The 21,659-nt window shown below is 48.2% G+C and overlaps 1 protein-coding gene across 1 annotated transcript in view; it reads left to right on the top strand.

The window, feature by feature from the left end:
• Clnk (cytokine dependent hematopoietic cell linker) overlaps positions 1-21,659 on the top strand; it is an 84,473-nt gene that overhangs the window by 14,372 nt on the left and 48,442 nt on the right. Inside the window, exons 4-7 of the mRNA XM_040292136.2 lie at positions 7,578-7,615; positions 12,555-12,696; positions 14,355-14,461; positions 19,309-19,354. Of these exons, the coding sequence (XP_040148070.2) occupies positions 7,578-7,615; positions 12,555-12,696; positions 14,355-14,461; positions 19,309-19,354 (333 nt within the window). The remainder of the gene's footprint in view (positions 1-7,577; positions 7,616-12,554; positions 12,697-14,354; positions 14,462-19,308; positions 19,355-21,659) is intronic.

Raw genomic sequence — 21,659 nt, 5'->3', positions numbered from 1 at the left:
CAAGCTCTAGAAAAGACAGGTGAACTTCCAAGGGCCACCCAATGAGAACGATAGGCCTCTTCTTCAAACTCCCAGTGACTGTTTCTACTGTAGCTATCTGTGACTTGGAATCATCAACTCACAATCTCAGATCAGGGAACTGTGGTTCAGAGAATAAAATGGAAATGCCCAGAAAGCTAAATGACTGAGTTTCTGTCTTCAGAGAGACAGGAAACATACAGACTCTCATATACAGTCATGCACCACATAAAGACCACAAACGTGATGGTCACCCCAAAAGACTTCAACAGGGCTGAGAAATTCCTGTCACCTGGTGCCACTGTGATGTTGTGCATCAAGTGTTACATATTTGTGCTGAAGCTGGTTTGAACAAACCTACCCCCACTGCCAGTCTTGCAAACACAGCACATACAATTACGTACAGCACATAATACTTGATAGTGATGATAAACTATGTTGCTTCTTTATGTGTTTATCATACCATACTTTGCATCAACATTCTGGAGTACTCCTGCTTATAAAAAGGCGGGCTGTAAAACAGGATGCGTGTTTGCTGGCAGCAGTCTCACATCTCATGCTCACTGGGGCTCTTGCTGGCATCAAGTACCCCGTGGAGTGATTCACCTCGGCCATTCAGGTCTTGGCCATGTCATTCTTGGTGACATTCAAATAACAAAGTCGCCTAATGATGCATGTCTCAGAACATAGCTACCATCAAGTAATGCATAACTTACATCTATTTTGTCTCTGTTTCTCTCTCTTCCCTTTCTTCTACCCTCCCTTCTTTTCTCCCTTCTTGGCCAGCATGAGCCACGGAGTCAAGCCCACTCACCTCCTAACCCTTTACTCAGAGGTAATGGAAAGGAATGTAAAGAAGGCTGTTCCTGCCTCTCCATCAAACATGGATAGAGGCTGACCTGAGGATTCTCTCAGTTCCTGCCAGGGAAGGGTTGTGGACGCTCCCATTTCTGCCACACAAGAAGCCACCTTGCCGCCCTCTGTCTTATAGCATCTGAAGTACCTGCCAGCTTCTCCAAGACAAAAGCAAACTGGCAGTGGTAAGACCACAGCCCAAAACTTGAACGCTGGTTCTCTCATACCACCAGCAAGTCCTAAGACCCAGGGTGAGGGAAATGAAAGCCATTAACACACCCAGTCCCTGGTACTCGCCAGGCATTTTGTGACCTTGCCTCACTTACCAGTGAGGTACATTCATTCCCACTGTATGGATAAGGTAAACTGAGCCCCAGAAATGTCAGATAGGTTGGAAAGAAATCAGTGAAGGAGAACTTTGAGCCATCGGGACGCACCTGGGGTGTTGTTAGAGAAATCGGGCTTTCGCCTCTCATTGACCTGAGCCCCACAGCCAGAAGGGAGCAAGGCTTGAAGAACCCTTGTGAAGGAGGGCCAGGTGGATGTCAGCAGAGCCCAATGCTGAAAAAGTCACGTTTTACTTAAAAACGAGCAAAAGGTAGTGCACAAGTTCCTACAATAGAAACCAGTGTTAACAACTTAAACTGAGTGAGAAAAATGTGGTCACGAAGTTGAACTTGAAAAGACAAACCCAGAACACAGCATCTTGTTTGTGGGCACTGAGCCGGGAGGATACCCTCCAGAAACTGTGAGCCGATTTCCTACCTCCTTGCCATGGGCCGAAACTTTCCAGCAGCTCTTTGGGGTAGACACTATTATACCCATTCCACAGGGTGACAGTAGTTAACAAGGCTCACCAGGGGTGGGGTGTGCCTGGGGCCACTTGGTCAGAACATGGCCGCCAGGGTTTGAAGCTAGAACTTGTCATTCCACTGTCATGAAACACACCTTGCCTTCCTCTTGCCTTTGATCCAAGACTCCACTCCACTACTGGGGAACTCCAAAGCTGGCCCCCATGAGGAGATAAAGCGTGAAAGACTAAAAGACATAGAAAAAATGTCCTCAGGGCTTAACCTCAGGAGGTGTTTATTGTATTCCAAGTTAGCAGTCCAAGGCCAGTGGGCAGCTCTGCCTCGGGATGTCTTCAGAGACTGGGCTCCTCCCATCTTCCTCTTCCCTCTGTATTGGCCTCAACCCTGCAGACTAAAATAGTAAGTTCTATGCTCCCTGGAGCAGGGTGGAGGAAGAAAAGAGCAAGAAGAAACAGAAAGTGCATAGCAACTTTAGAAAGTTTCTTGGAAATTGTGAGTTGATTCTGTGCCTAGATTCCATGTCCGGATTCAGGGCCTCATGGAGCTATATGGCAGACACGCCATACAGACTTGGCATGGCCAGCTGCCCAGCACCTGAGAAGGCAAGGCGCAGAGACACAGGGAGAGACAGCTGTCCTGCATGGACTGAGAGATGGGTGGACAAGGTTTGCTGACCACACATTTGGGAGTATGTCCTGCTGGATGCCTTGGAGTTGGAGCCAGCTCTCAGTGGCCCCGTCCCTGTCCCTCCTCTCTGCTCCCCCGAGCTCTCTCCCATAACTGAAATGAAAGCAGAAGCCGGTTTTGCTTGGGAAACCTGTCCAGCTAGAAAAGATCGGAGAAATCTGCCAAGTTCACCTTCTAAAGGGACAGGATGGTCAGAACCCTGAACGTCCTGCCCTGACTTCTCTTCTCACACAGGGAGCCTGCTCTCATCCTGGGCCTGCTGGGAATTCGCAGCCTCTAGTATCCTTGGAATGGGAGTGGCCCATGCAGCTGCACCTGGGGCTCAGCTGGACAGGTGTCCCTGTGAAGCCACCAAGCAAGGTGTGGGCCATGGCACCAGCCTTGCCGCTCCAGTCTTAAGGCTCCATTTCTAACTTAGGTGGCCAAAGTGTCTCTGAAAAAGGGTGGCACTCTGAGTCACTGGTTCTGACTTTGGGGTGAAGGAACGGCATTGTGGGAGCTTGTGTAAAACCTGGCTCTGCTTCCCCGGGTTTGGCCTGGATCAAGGTTTTCTGGCTTTCTTCTTTACCAGTGAGAGTCCAGGCCCATGGTGGGGGAGTGCAGTTCAAGGGGCATTGGCCATGTGCCTTGGTCATGGGGCTCTGCTCCTGTAGGCATGGGAACCGTGTCCAGGTGGATGGCTACTGGGCTGGGGTGATTGCCTTCTGCCTGTCTGCGTACCCCTGGGCTTTAGACCACACATATTCATCTTCACTTCCCTCTGGGAAATAACTTTCAAAGGAATGTTGTTATTTGTAGAAAGATGTTTCCTTGAGGGGCGCGCAGCAGTCAGTTGTTCTGCGGAGCTGTTTGGTGCCTGTGGGTGATGGATGGCTCTCCACAGACCCACACGACAGAACCATAACTCTTCCCGGGCTGATGTTAAAAGCTCCTGAGCAGTTTCCTTTTGCTTTTTAGAAAGTGACTCTCATTAAGAAGCCAACTGTATTAGTCAGCCTGCCATCACCGTGATTAAAATACCTGAGATAACCAACTTACAGGGAGGAAAGGTTTACTTAGGCTTATGGTTTCAGAGGTCTCAGTCCATAGTCAGATGGCTCATTGCTTCCCAGCCCACAGTGAGGCAGCACCTCATGGCGGGAGCCCTCAGTGGAGTAAAGCTGCCCACCTCATCAGGGACAGGAAGGGTCCAGGGTCCCAATGTCCCCTTCAAGGGTGCACCCCGAATGACACAACTTCCTCCCACTAGGCCCCACTTCTTAAAGATTCCACCACCTCCAACAGTACCACAGTTTGGTGAACAAGCCTTTAGGAGATGGGCCTTTGAGGGACAGTCAAGATCCAAACTATAGCACCAACTTATCCTTCAGGTGCAGGAAGATGCAAAGACCCGAATGAGTTTGGAGTGGGCCACTTTGGTGGGAATCTGAGGTCCAGCAAAAGGAAGGGTCAGGTTCAAGTTCACCTAGCAATGAAGGTTGTTATGGTTTGGATCTGAAACGTTGGCTATATTAAAAGCTTGGTTCCCAGTGTAGCCGTGTTCGGAGGTAGGACTTCTGAAAAGTGGTTGGACCATGAGAGCTCTGACCCCATCAATGAATTAATCTACTGATAGATTTATAATTTGATGGCATTATTGGAAGGCAATGGAAACTGTAGGATGTAGGGCCAGTTGGAGGAAGTAAGTCACTGGGTATGTGCCATGTGCCCTGGAAGGGTATATCAGGATATATCTTCTCCCTGGCCTCTCTCTCTCTCTCTCTCTCTCTCTCTCTCTCTCTCTCTCTCTCTCTCTCTCTCTCTCTCTCTCTCTGGTTCCCAGCTGCAAGGAGGCAGCTTTGGTCCTCCATACCTTCCACCATGATGTTCCACCTAAGTCTAGGCCCAGAAACAATGGAGCTAACCAACCATGAACTGAAACCTCTGAGATGTGAGCCAAAAGACATCTTTACTCCTTTGTTCTCCTCTGATATTTTATCACAGCAACTAAAAGCTAATACCAGCATCTACTTAAGATCCTGCCATGGGTTCTGGTCCTGGGCTTCCCCTGTACCTGTGCTGGCTCTGATACAGCTGTTCACCCACCGAGCACATACCATATGCTGATCTCTGCAAGATGCTGGTTGACAGGACTAATCAAGAGACTAAAATCTTGCCTCAGCCTTGGGGGAAGCAGGAACCAGTCTAGCTTATAATTTGTTGATTGGCTTTGTTCCTAGATGGTATAGAGAAACTAAAAAGGAGGTTTTAATTGGGCAGGACTAATATCTATAATGAATAAACCATAAAATTTTTAGTGGTGAAATCGAACAGAGGTTTACTTCTCACATCACAATCCAGGGAGGATGGACTGAAGAGAGTCTTTTTCCAAACATTCACTCGCTTTTACTCAATGGCTTCTATTATCCCCAGGGGCCATGGGCAGCCACTGGCTAAGGCAAAGCAAGAGCATGCAGGTCCAGAGGGCCAACCTGGATGGAGCCAGTCATACCCAGCACAACCTGGTTGCCATGCCCACCCAACACAGAGGGCACTGGGAAGTACTCAGGAGCCTGGTGCCCACGGGAAAGGAAATGGGTCTGGTGAGCACACTAGTGCGCTCACTAGAGTTCAAAGGGGAGAAAGCATTGAAGAAACAGTTTCACAATGTCCTTAAAGAAGAGTGAGACTGGGCTTATTCCAGATGATGGGGAAGGGCACAGGGTCTACTGCAGTGGAGGAAAAAGATGGGCTCAACTCGGAATACAGGAAAAGTGGGGATATATAGCCCAGGAGCAGGGTGGAGTCACAGGATGCAAAATTACTGAAAGGAAACATCAGAGATGAGGAGACTTTGGGCTAACCTGACCCCACAGGATCGTGCTGGAGGCAGGCCAGGGGGAGCAGGCATCCCCAGAGGGCAGTGGTGGAGGATGGGGAGCCCAGTGAGATATGGAAGGTGAGCAGACATGGAGCGGGTGGATCCTGGCTACACTGACTTCGGAAGATTTTGCTGAAATTAAACAATGCTAAAGCAAACACAGAGGTCCAGGGGCCAGGACCCAGCTGAGACTAGAGGAGCTAGCCTGGAGCTTGGTTCAGCAGAGAAGCTTTGTCAAAGAGACCGGCAGGTATCATGGGGAGACCAAGGCTCTTGGACCACAATCTGGACTGTATGCCGTGGTGATGGGTGAGATGAATGAATGCAAAGTTCTGGAACGCCGCTTAGAATCGTATATCAAAACTCTGTACTGATGGGGAACATAGAGATGTATTCTGGGAGAGAAAGATAAAAGACAAGCCCTTCTCTAAAGAAAGTGTACACATGCACCGAACAAGTCTTCAAAGGCTGCCTATTTTTATTTAAGTGTCCTGGTGAGAGGGACAGAAAATAAGGGCTTTAACAATTCAGTGAGGTTAAGGTGGCCTGAGGGATGCCGGGAGTCAGGGACAGCAGATCTCAAAGGACACAGCGTTTGGGAAGCAACGGGGAGGGGGGAGGGTTGAGGACACCAGGTGGGTGGGCACAGGATGACCCAAGGGGTATGAAGCACATTTGGGGAATCCAACAGAGTCTCAGACTGGAATGCTGGCCTTGGGTGAGAAAAGAGACCCCACAGAGCCCCCTGGGGATGTCAGCAAATGACCGCACTCTTCAAGGCCAATGTCCCAACATGAAATCAGACTGAACCCTGAATTAGACCGAGGAGCTGCTTTCCTGGATGAGGAGGGCCAGAGCAGATCCCTAGTAATTCTCTGCTCATTTGCTCCTTCCGGGCCAGCTGGCCCTTAATGACTGTCCTGATTAATTTAATTCAATTCACGAGAAAGTACAAATTGCTACTCTGAAGAGCTGGGAAACTTGTGACTTCCCTGCCAGGGATCTCAGTGGGGACGTAATTGTGCTGGGTCAGGAAGCTGTCAGTCATGGCCCAGGGTAGTCTCAGCTGCTCTTCTTACCACCCCCATAGGCTAGGACAGAGGTCAGGTGCAGACAGGACCCTGCTCCTCTTGGCTCTTTATCCCAGGGAGACTGTCCTGGGCTGGTTAGCACTTTCCCCATGCATGAGTCCTGGGCAGATACCAAGGAACAGTGCTTCCACTGAGCACACTCTCATGAGTGAGGCTACAAGAGATGTGGGCATTCCGACACAACTCACAGCTGTGTGCTCCACGTTTTGGCATGGTAAGGGCATTCGGGGTAAAAGGACAAGAGTTTAAGAAAATCATGAAGCGGAAGCAAGATGTCACAGGGGCCACACCATGGTCTTCTGCAACACCCAATGAAGGGCAGGAGTTTGCCCTGAAGATCTTTGCAGCCAAAGGAAGGAGGGAAAAGTAATTTCTTACAGAAATAATGTTTTCCATTAAATCAAAGCAAGCCAGTTGCTACAAACCTCATAGTTTCTGGTCCTGAGGCCTGCAAGAAACATCTCATGTGTGTGCTAATGAAGAGAATGTGATTAAGAGCGTCTCTGGCTTTCATGCTCATCACAGACTAATACAGTACGAAACTACAATGCAATTGAGGAAAAATAGGTCTACGAGGAACCAAAAGAATCTGCATTCACATGAGCAGTTCCTTGGAGGTTTACATAATCTGAAGGTCAAGTTTAAAACCGAATATTGAGTGGGCTGCAGGACCTCGGGCAATCTTTTATAACAGGAGCCCAAATTAGGGAGGTGAGATTTGAGAAACCTCAACGGAATAATATTTATTCAACAAACATCTATCAAAAACACAAGGCTTCTCTGGGGACTTGTGCTCGGACCTAGGGATAGATGAATGGATAAATATGAGCCCTGCCCTCGAAATACTCTCGTGCACTGGAGGAGACGGAGGAGGAGGGCAGCCTGGTTAATACAACATGCTGCCCCACAGAGGAGAGGGGAGAGGAGCTGACCTCATCCTTACCTTCTCAGTCAGGGCTGGGGCAGTGGGGTGGGGTTCCTCTGGCATCCCGCCTCTTTCAGGGAGCGTTTCCACCTGCTGTGGAAAGAGCCGAGCGGGCCTTCCTGCTCCACAGTCCCCTCTGAGTTTCCGTCTTTCCCCTTGTCCATGCCCCTGTTCCAAGAGCAGCAGGAAGCGAGGGAAATGTGGGCATGTCGTAAAGCAAGGTGAACTGAGAGGAACAGGAGGTTTCTGGGGAACAGGGTCCCGTCCTGTGCGTGTTCTGAGCTCCCTCCAGGGTGGCCGTGACTAACGTCTGCTGTGTTTTCTCGCAGCCCAGGACCAGGCTATCCGCCAGCCTCTTCCGCGCAGGGTAAGTCCACTGCTGGCCCTAACTGTTGGGTGAGCCTTTGACGCCTACAAAGCCAGGGGCTGATTTCAAGTCATTTGATGTATTTACAAGAGAAAGAAGACTTTCCAAATGGCTTACTTCCCTGGCAAGGAAAAGTGCGCTTCAATCCTTGGGTTTAAAACTATGTTCTAATTCCCCAGTCATAACATAAAGATTAAAAATTAATTCACATCATTGTGAAGGTTGAAAAAGATGAAGATACCAACACACTGTCCTGGTGAGTGTGTTGTGGAAAAGGCGCTTTGTTCATTGTGAAATTTTAAATTGAAAGAAACTTTCTAGAAAGCAATTTCACAATATTAACTAAATGATATAAAATACACAATTTTTGACCCAATAATTCTGTGATTAACGGTATAAAACTAAGGAATCTAACCTAAATTTCAGATTACACATTTAAACACATTCACTAATATTTTGTAATAATATATTCTAAACGGTAACACATTGGAACGAAGCTAATTATTCAGTAATACAGAAATAGTGGAATGTCTTATATCCACTTATGAAGCCATTTGAAATATTTACAAATAATTTTAAAAACTAAAAAAAGATTAAAATTTAGAACACTACTCAAATATCTACTATTACAAGTAACTGTATTGTTAAATTATATATGCATATAATTTAAATAGCTTATATATTCACACATGTTTAGATATAGGTGAAATCTACATCTAAAATCATTGACTTGTTACTCTGAAGTACTTGTTTAGAATTTTTATTCAGGCTATGGACCCCTACCCAGGACACACACACACACACACACACACACACACACACACAAGCACACAAGCACACAATATTCTTTTAAATAAGGAGGCTCATGGACAGTGAATATTGAACATGCTACTAAGAACCCTTGAGACTTATAGATAATAGATAAAAAAATGATAGATATGACTCATCCCAAACTAATCTTTCACTCTTTCACTCTTTCTGTGTCTCTCTCTTTCTAGAAAGAAATAGATCAAAATATTTATGTCCACTGCTGGGGAAGAAAGTCTGGTCAGCCTTTGACACCTACAAAGTTGTAGTTCTTGGTGGCTTCCGGCCACCACCTGCCCCCATGGAGTCTAGCCAAAGGGTTAGGTGAAAAGCAGGTTCTTCTAACAGGCCCCAGATTTCCCCCAAAGAGGCCATACCCATGGCCCTAAGAGTGCACCTGTTGTCCTTCCAACAAAGTCCATCTGTGGGCTCCCGAAGGGGTCCCCTGCTGTCTTCCAGCAAAGAACTCAGTTTCCATGCAGTTCCAGAGCCCAGCTCCGTGTCCCTCTGCCATGTCTGTAGAATTTCACTTTCCAGAAGCCTTGCCCAGCCCTGGGCCCTGGCTCTGCCCAGTCCAGACATCAGTGAGAGGGAAGCCTCCTAATATATACTGAGCTCACCTTACAGGGCAGATGCCAAGTGGAGCCTTCATAGGCATCTCCTCAGTTAACCTTTGACAACCAAGGACCAAGTAAAGTAGGCTAAGTCATCTCCAGTTTACCGACTGGGCATCTGAGTGAGGAGGTCAAGTAGCCTCCACAGTCAGAAAGCAAACCACAGTTTAGATCTACGACAGAGCGACCACTGAGCCATGCTGTCACCCAGCTTCTTACCTGGTTTCACATCCAAGAACTTCCTACTCCTAGCCCTCCTTCCCTCCGACGCCAGGCGAGGAGACAGACTGAGGCGGGACAACGCCCAGTCTCTGAGACACAGCCCCAAGGCTGCCGTGAAAATGGTCCTGCTCCATCTCTGTGTCCCGTGGCTTACCCCCGTCCTTCAGGTGCCAGACTCTTCTCTTCTACCCCGTTCCTGCTGGGGGGTCACTGCAGGGCCCCTTGTCACTGGGTGCTTTGTTCTGTTAAACTTGACAAGTTGACCGAGTCCTCTCTTCAGGGAAGACTCGAGGCCGGCCTTCCGCTGGGAGCAGGTGGTGGGAGACAAGAGCCAGCAACTGGAAGTCAAGATGGTGGTCCACAGACGCCTCAGCCCACTTCTTATGGTGTCCCATGGAGAGCATGAGCTCAGGCTGCCCTCTGCATCCTTACCTCAAAAATGCTCGGAGCCAAGGCAGCCCGGGGGGCCTCCCACCTGGGGACCTGGGGAGCCCCTCCTGCAGCCCGGCTCACCTGGAGACAGGACTCATCCGTAACTCATCTTTACCAAACTCTGTGATGGGGATGACAGGAAAGGCATAGACGTTGAGCCCTGAGACTCTTTAGTAACCCACCTGAGGAGCTTGGGGAACTCCCTGGAGGGAGGCAGAGCTGGAACTTCCACTAGTCTGTCTCATCCCAGGTCCTTCCCTGCAGTAAACTCCCCGTGTTAGAAGGCACACGAAACCCAAGCACATAGTAGTTAGCAAGGGCTGAAGGCTCCAAGAGGAGAGAGGGAGGTGGTTGGCAGGCTGGCTCCTCCCTGCTCTCACAGCACAGGGGCCTGGGGACCCCACTGGGCATCCACCATCGCGACTTTGCCTTGGTTCTGGAACTGCACATAGAACTGAGTTCTGCACTGGAGCACGCAGGGGACCCCTTCGGGAGCCCACAGATGGACTTTGTTGGAAGGACACTAGGTGCACTGTTAGGACCGTGGGTGTGGCCTCTTTGGGGAAATCTGGGGCCTATTAGAAGAACCTGCTTTTCATCCGACCCTTTGGCTAGACTCCATGGGGCAGGAGGTGGCAGGAAGCCATCAAGAACCACAACTGAGAGAGTATGTACCAGACTCTCCAGACTTCTGTCCCCAGTGATGGATATAATATTTTGGTCTGTTTGTAGAAAGAGAGAGAGAGAGAGAGAGGAGAGATTTATTGGGGATGAGTCCTATCTATCCATTTTTATCTATTGTCAGTCTCAAGGGTTCTTAAGGCACTTCTGATTGCAAAGTTATTCTACAATGTTGTGTGACTGAATTGCGTGTGAGTATGTGTGTGTGTGTGTGTGTGTGTGTGTGTGTGTGTGTGTGTGTGGCCATCTGATTCAAAAATAGGTTTGAAGTGGATCCCAGTAAAAATACCTTTATAACTAGACACATTAAGGCATAAATAAAATTTTGAAATCACACACATAGGAATAATTATACTCTAAGCCTTGTTAAAATCTATTACTTTAGGCACTTATTTAACAATCTTATATAAAGAATCTACTGTGTGTAAAAGAAAAAAAGGGGGGGAACCCAAATACAGTTAAGTCTATAAAGCAACGACTTAGCTTTACATGTTCAGCCCTTGAGAGTAAAAACACCGAGTCCAGAGACATCAGAGGCCCACGTGGAGGTGCGAGGCTGGGACTGGGAAGAAATGACTCTCCCTGCAGAACCATCAGTCTCATCCTGGGCTTACACTGTCCCCACTGCCCTAACTGGGTAGCAGTCCACCCAAGGAATGTCCTGGATGCTCTGCTCTTCATTTTTGGGGTAGAGAACAATTTTAAATTTCTGGTGCTGGGTTCCAGTATGGATATGGTAAAAAAAAAAAAAAGTTCTGTTTCTACCCGGCAATGGCACCTATGACCTGTGCAGCTTTAGCAAGTCCCCAACGCCAGGTTCCATAGTTTTAAAAGAAAGATAAAATTTCTTTATTCTGAGGACCAAATTGGGGGATGTGCATGAAACTAGATGTTTCTGTCTTCCTGTGTTTTTGACTTTGTTTGATGCTGTTTAGATCTTTCAAAACTTCAGCATTGATGGGCTCAATCCCATCTTTGGCACTTGAACTTCTCTCAGGCACAAATAAAGACTAAAACTGGTTTTAGGGAAATGTTGATCATTCTGAGATCCAGGGAGGATGAATGATCCCTGGGTCACTCTGTGGTGGTGGAAGAAATCAAGAATTTATTCATGACCCTGCTCACACAGGGTACCATGCTGGCTCCAGACCCCAGTGCATAGCTACTATGATGACCGTTACATGTGAGGACATCTACTGAGGACTGGTACCCATTCCTGCCATTGCCAGCTGTCAGCCCCAGAGCCCTTGATATGTGCCTATGTTAGTCTGCTTGGACCTCCATAACAAAATCCCACAGACTGGTGGCTTGAACAAGTTATTTTCACACAGTCCTGGAAAACAGAAGTCCAAAATCAAAGCGCCAAAGGACTGGTGTGCTCTCCCATTGAGTCGAAGATGGCTGCCCTCTTGCTGTGGACTCACGTGCCCCTCCCTTGGTGCATGAGAAAGCCACTGAGGTTTTGGTGGGGACTTTGATGAATCTGTATGTCAGTCTTCCTATCTTAGCAATATTAAGTCCTGTGTCTTTCCAACTTCCAACAACATTTTTGCAAATTTTAGTGCACACGCTTTATACTTCTTTTGCTAAATTTATTCTTAAGCATTTTATTCTTTTTGATGGTATCGTTAAGGTCATTTTTATTAATTCTGATTTTTAAATCATTATTGCTAGTTCATAGAGATAAAAATTGTCATTGCTAATTTATACACATACATGGGATTTTATATCCAATTGGTCATTTAGTCTGATAACTTTCTGAATGCTTTATTAGTTCCAATAATTTTTAGTAAATCCTTTTGGATTTTTTTAATATATAGAAAATCATCACATCAGGGATTCGGAGTCCTCATTGCGTTTAAGTGCTCACATAATGACGTGGGGCTCACCCAAGTAACCCAGGATCAACTCCTGGTTTTAAAGTCAGCTAACTAATCTGTTCTGTCCCTTCACGAAAGTACCCAGGTAGGTATTTGATTGAATAGTCAGAGATAAGAATATTTGAGGGACGTCTTTAGAATTCTGCCTGTCACAAGAATTAAATTCCTACCTAAGACCCCAGGCCTTTGTATCAGTGAAGTTGCAGCTAAGGATCCCTGTCCCTCCCAGCCAGCTCTGCAGCCTCTGCCCCCTTCCAGCCTTGTCCCTTCCTTTGACTCCCTGGAATGTTGCTGCCCACCTAGGAAAGGAAATTCGCTGCAGCCCCGGATGTGACAGAATACCACAGCGAGGATGAGTATGAGGACCCCGAGCTCCAGATGGTGGACGTGTGGCCATCGTTGAAAATTCTGCCCGCCAGGCCTATCAAGGAGTCCGAGTACGCAGGTAACGCGGGGCTGTCTGCGCTGCTGTACCCCGCAGGGATAAGGGGGCAGGTTCTGAAGTAAACAACCCTCAGTTAAGATCCTGCCTCCCTGGCTTCCCGGCTGTGTGACCTTGAGCACGTACCTGGAAGTCCCTTTCTCTGTCAAACACGGGTTTTGTAATAATAGGACAGTTTTGTAGAAGATCTCATGAATGAGACATTGAGCTTGCACTAGAGGACCTGGCGCCGAGACAACGCCCCCAACTGTCTGCTGTCACTCTCACGATGAGGCCCTTCCTGAGCCCTGGGAGCACGGCAGAAGGTGGACAGGCAGGGCGTGGGCCACGCAGGGGAGATGGGGGTGGCATGGCGAAGGGGAGGAGTCAAAGCTGGGATTTTAGCTTGGCTGAGCAGCCTCGGAGGACCTCCAGGGCACGGCCGAGAAGGCACACCCGCCAGGAGGAAGACCAGCTTCCCTTGCCTTGGCCTCCTCCCCCTGGGGCACGCAGGGCAGCATCCAGGGTTCTCCAACCTTAGCAAAACGCACCTGGGAAAGGAAAGGGGGCCCATGGGTTCCTGAGGGCCTGGCTCCCAGAAATGAATCTATGGCCGTTTTTAGGAAAGAATCATCTTGCAAATAATGATGATGACCTTTTGTTCACTTACTGAAAAGGCATTCACTGAGTAACCGCATTGCTCCAGCTACCATTTTAGATCTGATCTGGTCACAGGGGCAAAGAAAGGGTAGCCATCCCCTCCTGAAGGTCTCCATCTAGTGGCAGAAACGATGAACAGAGGAATATGGGACACCCTGAGGGCCTGGGCTGGGGGGAGGACCTAGGGAGGGGGCGGCAGAGCACAGGTTTTTGTTTTTTGTTTTGTTTTTTTAAATACATGACAGTAGAATGCATTTTGACATATTATACATTTATGGGGTACAACTCCCTGTTTTGTGGTTGTACATCTTGTGGAGTTTCGCTGGTCATGTATTCAAATATGCTCGTAGGCAAGTTATGTCCGATGCATTCTACCGTCTTATTCCCATCCCCCCTTCCTTCCCTTCATTCCCCTTTGTCTAATCCAGTGAATCTCTGTTCTTCCCTGCTCCCACCTCTTGTGTGTCAGCATCTGGATATCAGAGAGAACATTCAGACTTTGGGTTTTGGGGGGATAGCATGATAGTTTCAGGTCCATTCATTTACTGGCAAATGCCATAATTTCATTCTTCTTTAAGGCTGAGTAATATTTCATTGTGAATATGTGCCACATTTTCTTTATCTACTCATCTGTTGAAGGGCACCTAGATTGGTTCCATAGCTTAGCTATTGTGAATTTGGCTGCTATAAACTTCGATGTGGCCACGTCACTGTGGTATGCTCATTTTAAGTCCTTTGCTTACATGCTGAGGAATGAGATAGCTGGGTCAAATGGCGGTTCCATTGAAGGATCAGCAGCCTGGCTCAGGTGGATGAGAATATGAAGGACAGCCAGCCCAGACTACAGCATGGATTTGTGTGAACCCCAGGAGCAATTTCTCCTGTTGGCACCTCTCTCCTCAAGGGATAAGTCAAGGCGGGTGGACGCTTCATCCCTGTGTTGTGATGATTCTGAGTTTGTAGAGGTGTTCAGATTCTGTAAGCTGGAGGGTCTGACTTTGCTGTTTTTCCTCTTTGCACAGATAAGCGCTGCTTCAAGCGTGTGATGGACACTTCTCCTCCGCTTCACTCCAAGGCCTCTTTGCCCTCTCTGGGGCCATCCTGGAACATGTGGACGAGGCTGGAAGAAGTGAGTAAAGGCTGGACCATGGGACCCCCAACCTAAGCAGGGAACTTCCTAACTGGTGGGACCCCAGGGGAAGAGTGGCCCCAGCCAAGTCCCCAAGGCATCTCTCTAGGTAACAAGCAGGACAGGTTCAAGGGGTTAAGGAGCTGACACATGACTGGTAGGGTCCTGGTGCTATGGAAGCATCTGGAAGGAAGAACTAGCTTTTGTTGAAGGTTTGCCATGAGCCAGGCATCAGGCCACGACTTACCCGTACATCTCATCTGATCCTCCTGCTTTCTTTGGAGCCAGGACTTAACAATCAGAACTTTCCAATCATCGCATCATTTTTCCCAGAGTCTCCACCCAGTATCCTGAACTGCTCACTGGGTGGTCCAACCTCCTCTCCAAGCCTCTCTGACCTCATGTGCAAAGCAGGAATGAACATCCCTGCCAAGCTTGCTTCCAAGGGCCGTTTGGAAAACTACAACAGATAACTTTATGGAAGTATTTTGTAAATGGAAAGTATTTGTAAATGGATTTTTATTTTTAATAAGAAGCTTGCTAACATTTAATTTTCTTAATGAAGAAATGCATAAAATAGATTACTCATCGCCTACATCCCTGGGGCTGCAGCGTTATTGACCACAATATTTTGATGCATATCATGTCAGTATTTTCTATGCAGCTATATTTCATGCAAAAGAATGCTTGTTGTATATGATATATACCTGGTTTTCTCTTCCTTTCACATTGAGAAAATTTTCCATTTGATAAACAAGGGCTCAGAAGTAGTATAGATCTATCATACCCATTATAAAATTTTTAATTTTTCTTCTTAACCATTGAGTGAAAATATTTTAACAGTTTCTGTGACATAATTTTTTAAATTTCCTTCCTGAAAATTTGTTTCAGTTTACCTCCCTAGAAGCCCTGTACAGGAATGTCCAATTTCCTGACCTCACACCAAAATGGGATATTACTTTTTTAATCATCTTTTTTTAATAATAGAAAGGATTTCACTGATAACTTTTTCTTAGTTTGTGTACTGTATGTTTACATTGTTTATGACTTGAGGACTTCTGTTAATACCAACAATGTCTCCATCTGTTTACCTGTAGCAAAATATCTGAGACTGGATATTTCTTGTTTCTCACCATCTGGGAGCTGGGAAGTGGAGGTCAAGGTGCTAGCATCTGGCAGGGGCTTTCATTCTGTATCATGCCATGGCGGAAGGGCAAAAGGGGGGTGCAGTGGAGGGAGAAAGAGAAGGGGGCCACAGTCCCCTTTCTGTAATGACCTCACCCCATGATGACAAACCCACTCCCAAGACAAGGCCTGAGTCCACCCAGGAGGGCGGAGCCCACACAGCTCAATCACCTCCTAATGATCTCTTAAAGACTACTCTTATGGCAATTCAATTCCACCCCAAGCTTCAGAGGGACAAACATTCAAATCTCGACAGAGAAGAAAAGGAAGGTACACATTGTGCCAAACCATGCCACTTCTCAGAACCTATCCAATGAGACAGCAAGAGACATGAGGGGCCTGCTCCCGGTTCTGCACAGCAGCAGCAAAGACACGCCTTCCCTGGACATGTCCACTCCAGAGCTCTTCAGCCTGCTGGGGGCACCTGTGATCACAGACCAGGGACAGTGAACACCGGATCCTGCGCTCATGAAACTTACATGCCAGGGGGAGGGGGCGTCATAAGAAATGAGTGATGGATAGGCTCTGTGGCAAGGGCAGCATGCTTTGAAAACATCACTGAGGCAGGATAAAGGACCTCAAGGAAAGCCTTCCTCAATAGAGATCAGATTACATGAATGAATGATGCATAATCCTTAAAATAACCTTGCAAACGAACATTATCATTGAACAGTGGCGATCTTACAAGCTGCATGCCTTCTGGACAGCTGCTCACCTTCTCTGAGGTATCACGGTCAGGGCCACTTTTGGCCCAGCCCCTGGCAGGTTGCCACACTGTGAGTGGTTCTCCATAGATCCTGGCTAAGTGGATGAAAATGAGCAGTCCTCATCTGAACCGAATCTTGGAGAATGGAGGCTGTTCCACGGGAGGAAGAGTCCAGTCTCTGCCCATATTGCTGTCTGTTCCCAAGAGCATTTTCTCAGTCTGGTCTTCAAGGTTCCCCACTTTTCTACCCCTGTTCTCAACCATCAGCAGGATCTGAACCTGGGGCAGGTCCACGGGGGGGAGGGGGGAGGTTGACAGGCAGGAGGGCGTCAGGACACTCTGGTAAAGCACAGCCCATGTCTGGGGAAGAAAGAGCTCCACAGTGGTGGGACCCGTGGCTGACCACAGTCCTGGCCCCGCTGTGCAGGAGTGGACGCGCTCAGTTTCCTTACCTAAGCCCTTGACCATCCCGTGTACACAAAGGTGAGCCCTCGGCGGGTGGAATTTTTGTTGTTGCTGCTTAGGAAGAATAATCCTCACTTGACTTTCTAAAACAACTGTCAAAATTTAAGACTCTGTTCTCAATACTTTACGTTCCTTCCTGTCATCTTCGTAGCTTCCAATTCCAACAAACCTCTTCCTCTAGCAAGGTCACTTTGCAGGTGGAGCCACAGTCTCACTCCATGAAGTCAAGGGAGATGGTGGGAGAAGGAGAAAAGGGCTGGAGAGGAAGGGGGGAAAACGAGGCCAGGAGGGAGGCTGTCTTCTAAGTTAAACAAGGTCTCAACCTCCATTCAGATAAAGAGAGAGTTTTACTTCTATAATTACTGTTTGACTCATCAAAGTTCTCATGATAAGCAGATTATCTTTTCATTACCACCTCATTTCCAGGGGCTGAGTCTTCTTTTGTACTTTCATGTTGAGATTAAACTATCTGTGAAACGGATCATCATCGATAGCTCCTACAGAGGCCAGTTCTTGTCTCCACTCCTGGGGTGGCTGCGACAGTCTTGTCCCAGACTGCTGCTGTCTGGGGGGCACTTACTGTGAACCAAGCACTGTGCTTGGTGGTGGGAGGATCAAGATGAGCTAGTGCCCTCCATCTAGCAAAGGAGGCAGCCAGCCCCGTGGGCAGTCTCCATGCCATGGGAAGGGCTAGGATCGAGGCCAGCACCGGAGGCAGAGAGCACCCAGCTGCCTGGCTGAGCTGCTGGCAGTGGCCTCTACATAGGCCCTGGCCGAGCAGAGCAGTCCCACACCCTCTAAGGCAAGGTCATCAGTGCCTCTGGCTGGAGGCGCTGCCTTCTAGGGTCTTTGGCAAAGAGCAGACTTCTGGGTTGTTCCAGTGTTGTTCTGACGTCTAGTGGGTGAGGATGAGGGGCTGCTAAGCCTTGGCCAGGACACAGGAGACACACACACACACACACACACACACAGAGAGAGAGAGAGAGAGAGCGCAAAGAGTTACCAAGCCCCACATCTCAACAGAGCTGAGGCTGAGGAACCTGTAAACCCGTGGGGACGTGTGCCCTCAAGACCCAGCACTGTTGCGGGCACACAGGAGGCACCAGGAAACCCGGAGTTGATGGAAAATGCCAGAAGTCCAATGGGAAGCTTTCCTGGGTGCTGATACCACCAGAGGCACCTGTCCTGGGGGAGACACGAGAAACTCCTACAGAAGGTCCACCGAAGACACCAAGCAGAATTTAGCTCTGAGGCCAAAGAGCAGGAGCCCTGGGGGGCCTGAGGAAGCCCCTGCTGAGCCCCTGGCATCCTGAGCCCGGTCTGCAATGGGACATCAGAGCACCTCCCTGCGTCCACAGCAGGCCAGGAAGGGGTGGGCTGAGGACACTGGGCAGACCCTCCCCGTGGGGCAGGCACCCAGGAGTGAGGTGCACCAAGAACACTACTGACCCTCCAGCACGCGGGTCCCCACGGGTGACTCCAGCGGAGCCGAGGCTGCTGGCCGGCATAGGAGGCCGAGTCACAAGAACTTCCAGCCAGCGCTCAGCCGGGTCAGACTGACCAGCAGCACAGCATCCACTGTGACCACCTCAACCCGGTGCACTGCTGGTCTGGGCCAAGGCAGGCAGAGAGCTGGCGCCTAAGGACAGCATCCTCACCTGCCACTCCCTGCGGCCAGGGCTCCTGCGCAACAGTCTGTGACGTCAATAAGGACTAAGGACGCTGGTGGAGTGCAGTGTGACGGCGACACCTTACCCTCCAGGCACATTGCACATGGTGCCACATCCCCTCCGGTCCTCACAAGGACGCTATCCTCCTGTTACCTCCATTTCACAGATGAGGAAACAGGCTCCGCAGGGGGAGTGACCTGTGTTGTCACAGTCAGCACTGGTGGAGGCAGCATCCGAGACCAGCCAGAGCTTACGGGCCACGGTTTCATCCCCTGCTCCATGGCTTCCCCGTGCTGATAGGTGGCCGGATCTTCATATTAATGCCATGGTGCAAACCGGCCTCAGAGTCTTTTTTTTCCTTTTATTTTTATTTATATATGACAGCGGAATGCATTACAATTCTTTTTACACATACAGAGCACAATTTTTCATATCTCCAGTTGTATACATAGTATATTCACACCAATTCGTCTCTTCACACATGTACTTTGGATAGTAATGTTCATCACATTCCACCACCACTTCTAACCTCTTTTTAAGCCCTTTGGGTATAGACCAAGGAGTGGGATAGCTGGGTCAAATGGTGGTTCCATTCCCAATTTTCCAAGGAATCCAAACCCAAGAGTTAATGACAAGTACCATTGGAGCCACTGCGCCCTTCCCCGTGGCAGTGCACATTCTGCATGTCCCTCCCTGGCTGCCACAGGCATCCTGCACCCAGTGCATTGGGACTTGCGCATTTGTCTCTGGGTTCCACTCACAGAGAGCAGGGGATGCTAGGTGACATCGGAGTGATAATGGTGTCATATTGTCTTCTACAGGTAGACAGAGCCGTTTCCAAGGACATGAGAAGACTCCACACCAGAGGTAAAGTCATGGCACAGAAGATCCAAGTGTGAGAACGTCTACTTTATTTCTAAGATCTTTTGTTGTTGGTGGTGGCAGTGGGGAACCTTTCACAAGGTGATCTACCGAATTACCCTTCAGGAAATACCTCGTGTAGAGTCAGGCAGGCTTGTGCCTCTTCATTGTGTTGCCTATGGACAGAGAAATTGACAAAATCCATATTTTGCTGCCTAATGAGAGACGGATTGTTTTCAAACACATGGATTACATTTAAATACATAACTCTGTGGTTTCTATAGCCACATACCCAGCAAAATCACAAAATAGAAATCTATGTAAAATGTTGATAAATTAACATGAAGCAGATTTTAAATATTCAGGACAAACAGTTCAATTTGAAGATGAAAATGCAGGTCCCAGCCTGAAAGGACATGATCCATTTCACCCGTGCAGGAAGCACCAGTGAAGTCTGGCTGGGCAGGGCTGCTGGGACGGGGCCATCACAGAGCCTCTCTCACCCTCCCGCGCACTCCCCAGTACTGAAACCTATCCCTCTCCTCTTGTGTCTGATCCTGTGTTCTGTGGTGTCTTGCTGGTGCCACCTTTTCTTTAATGAGACCATGTCACAGTTAGGGTCCCAGCAGGAGACGCACACTCAGTCAGGTCAGAGTACAAAGGAGCTACTTCCTGTCACCACCCAGACCCAAAGGAATGAAGGGACGGTCCTGTGGGAGCTTCCCAATGGCTGAACTCAACCAGAATGAGAGGGTGGCACAGCCTGTGTGTCCCTGATGGTCAGTGTCCGGGCAGAGAGCAGGGTGGAGGCAGAGGGGTCCTGCAAGGGGAAGTGGGGGATGCTCACAGCAGGGAGCAGGGTGCACAAGCAAGGAAAGAACCCAGGCTCTGCTGCTCCCCACTGTGGGGCCCTAATTAGACACCAGCCTCTCTGAGCCAGGCTTTCCTCCTCTCCATCTGTGCCTTGGGCAGGGCCTGCTGACAGCCCGCTGCAGGGACCTCCCTGAGGAGGTGGGATCCCCCTGTACGTCTCTAGTCCTTAAAAGGACTTCCATGCACACAGCTTTAGCTTCCATGCACACAGAGTTAGGACTCAGCTCCATTGACTGATGCATTTTCCTTCTCAGAAAAGGTATTTTCACTCCTCTTGTCAGAGAAAGGGACCAGGAGCCCAGAGGGTCACAATAATGTCCAGGGTCGTAACGGTATGCTTGTAGGCTTTCAATGAGAAAAGGGTCTTGGGAGAAACCAATGAGAAAGGACTGCATGATTGTGCTATCTTCTTATAATTCTCTGAGGACGATGTCCTTGCTTCTTCAGCTCAAAAGTTTATTCAGCCATTATTCACATATCCACATGACTCCTTATTTCTCCATCTAGGTGCTTATCTACACTTCACTTGAGTTCACAAAAGTATTGGAGTAGTTAATAAAAACTTGAACAATAAGAGAGAGGAGCATTAGAATCTTAGGGGAAATCTACTTAGATGATATGATTAACATAAAACGTAGGATTGTTAGATACCCACTGCTAAATTCCATGAAAATCAAATTGCTAGTTGGCTTGTAAGCTTCCTGGTAGCATGAGCAAAAAGGAAATCAAGCTCCTTTATGTGTTATTAATTTCCTGTAACAAAAAGCAAACCAGTTCCTTAGGGAAAGCAACAGGACGTATCTCTCAGGATTATATTAATGCTGCCTACTGTGTACAGCGTGCTGGTGTAGATCACAGCTACAAAAAAAAAATTGTTTATTAAAGTAAACCCCTGTGTAACATGAGGTCATAACTACAGAGAGGACCTCAGCACAAACCAGGCTCAGGCAGCCGAGGCTTGCTGGGCCTGAGAGGAGGCCACCAGCAGCCTCCTTCAGGGGGAATCCTAGTCTTTATGTAGTGGATGGTTCTGCACTCCTGCCTGGAGCTCTAAGCTGCTACACAAGGAGGAAGCTGGAGGGGGAGAAGTTAACAGGATACTTCCCATTTTTAGGATCTGGCATCTTACTGGAAAAATGTTTGGATGATTTATGTGTTTATTAAAAAAATTCTATATTTCTGATGCAAACACATTCTCAGATAATTTATTCATTCTCACAAAATGTCATAGGGGGGAAAAGCCATATCAGTTGGTTCAGTAATGGAAGGATCTTGTGGTGATAATTTTCATCAAGTTGAGCAGTTATAGATTTATGTTAATCTACATTTTATACCATTTTTCTTGCAATCACATCTGACATTATCTGGAAGCCATCAGTTTTCAAGAACTTATCTTCTCTGACGCTTGACTTTTTTTTTTTCATTCCTAAAAATGGGT

Source organism: Ictidomys tridecemlineatus, chromosome 9 (assembly GCF_052094955.1).
Source record: "Ictidomys tridecemlineatus isolate mIctTri1 chromosome 9, mIctTri1.hap1, whole genome shotgun sequence".
NCBI lineage: Eukaryota > Metazoa > Chordata > Mammalia > Rodentia > Sciuridae > Ictidomys > Ictidomys tridecemlineatus.
This window is presented reverse-complemented; position numbering and strand designations above follow the sequence as displayed.